Genomic DNA, 1,232 nt, shown 5'->3' with positions numbered 1-1,232 from the left:
TGGGCTGAGGGGTGGGAGATGCCAACTCTGATTGAAAGATGCCTGTGAGGAATCAAAGGTGCCACACAGGGCAATCTTCTCTCTGTTATCTTCACAGCGGAGCTGCCCAAGCCCTACATCACCAGCAACAACTCCAGCCCCATAGAGGACAAGGATGCTGTGACCTTAACCTGTGAACCTGAGACTCAGGACACAACCTACCTGTGGTGGGTAAACAATCAGAGCCTCTGGGTCAGTTCCAGGCTGGAGCTGTCCAATCACAACAGGACCCTCACTCTATTCAATATTCCAAGAAATGACACAACATCCTACGAATGTGAAACCCAGAACCCAGTGAGTGTCAGACGCAGCGACCCAGTCACCCTGAATGTCACCTGTGAGTATCTCTGCTCCTCTCTGGCCCAGGCTGCCGGCCCAAATCCACAGGGTCAGAGGCCGGGCCTCTCAGTCCCTCTCAGGTTCAAGTACACAGACCCTCACCCCTGGACATCCAGACTGTCTGTGACTTTCTGCCCCAGAAAAACCTGGGCAGACCAAGTCTTGATCAAGAATAGGAGGGGAGGGGCTGCTCCTGTCCGGGGAGGCTCGGGGTCCACACCCTGTGATGGGAGAAACAGGTGAATGTCTCAGACTCAGGCTCAGTAGATACAAGAGGGGTTTGGTTGAGACTTTAGGATTGTGACTCAGCTTAGAGGGACACCGTGGTCCTTCCATAGACCAGGAACTTCCACTTCCCTCTGACAACATCACCTGTGGCTTTATTCTCTTTGCTCCAGATGGCCCGGATGCGCCCACCATTTCCCCTCTAAACACACCTTACAGAGCAGGGGAAAATCTGAACCTCACCTGCCACGCAGCCTCTAACCCAGCTGCACAGTACTCTTGGTTTGTCAATGGGGTGTTCCAGCAATCCACACAAGAGCTCTTTATCCCCAACATCACCGTGAATAATAGCGGATCCTATATGTGCCAAGCCCATAACTCAGCCACTGGCCTCAATAGGACCACAGTCACGGCGATCACAGTCTACGGTAAGTGGATCCACGAGCGCCGACATCACGTTTTGAGGTGGAGTCTGTCTGGTTTTCAGAGAAGAGCCAGGAAGGAATTTTCTATCCCAGCCTGTGTCCAATGGGCACAAGCAAATCCCAGATTCTTCCGCTGGACCTCCCCAGTGTGTCTCTACAGGCTCTCTTCTCTGTGTTGTTCTGATTTCTCATGGCTGACCCCAG

The 1,232-nt window shown here is 53.0% G+C and overlaps 1 protein-coding gene across 1 annotated transcript; it reads left to right on the top strand.

Annotated features, from left to right (window-relative positions):
* Positions 1-97: 97 nt before the first annotated feature.
* Positions 98-1,031, top strand: LOC112617940 (carcinoembryonic antigen-related cell adhesion molecule 6-like; the record flags this gene model as incomplete). The annotated part of the gene is made up of 2 exons (XM_025374593.1): positions 98-376; positions 777-1,031. Coding segments are annotated over 2 exons (534 nt in total), but the record flags the coding sequence as incomplete, so codon positions are not given.
* Positions 1,032-1,232: the final 201 nt, after the last annotated feature.

This window comes from Theropithecus gelada, unplaced genomic scaffold (genome assembly GCF_003255815.1).
Source record: "Theropithecus gelada isolate Dixy unplaced genomic scaffold, Tgel_1.0 HiC_scaffold_6730, whole genome shotgun sequence".
NCBI lineage: Eukaryota > Metazoa > Chordata > Mammalia > Primates > Cercopithecidae > Theropithecus > Theropithecus gelada.
The sequence above is the reverse complement of the archived record's forward strand: the minus strand, read 5'-3'. Positions and strand labels throughout refer to the sequence as shown.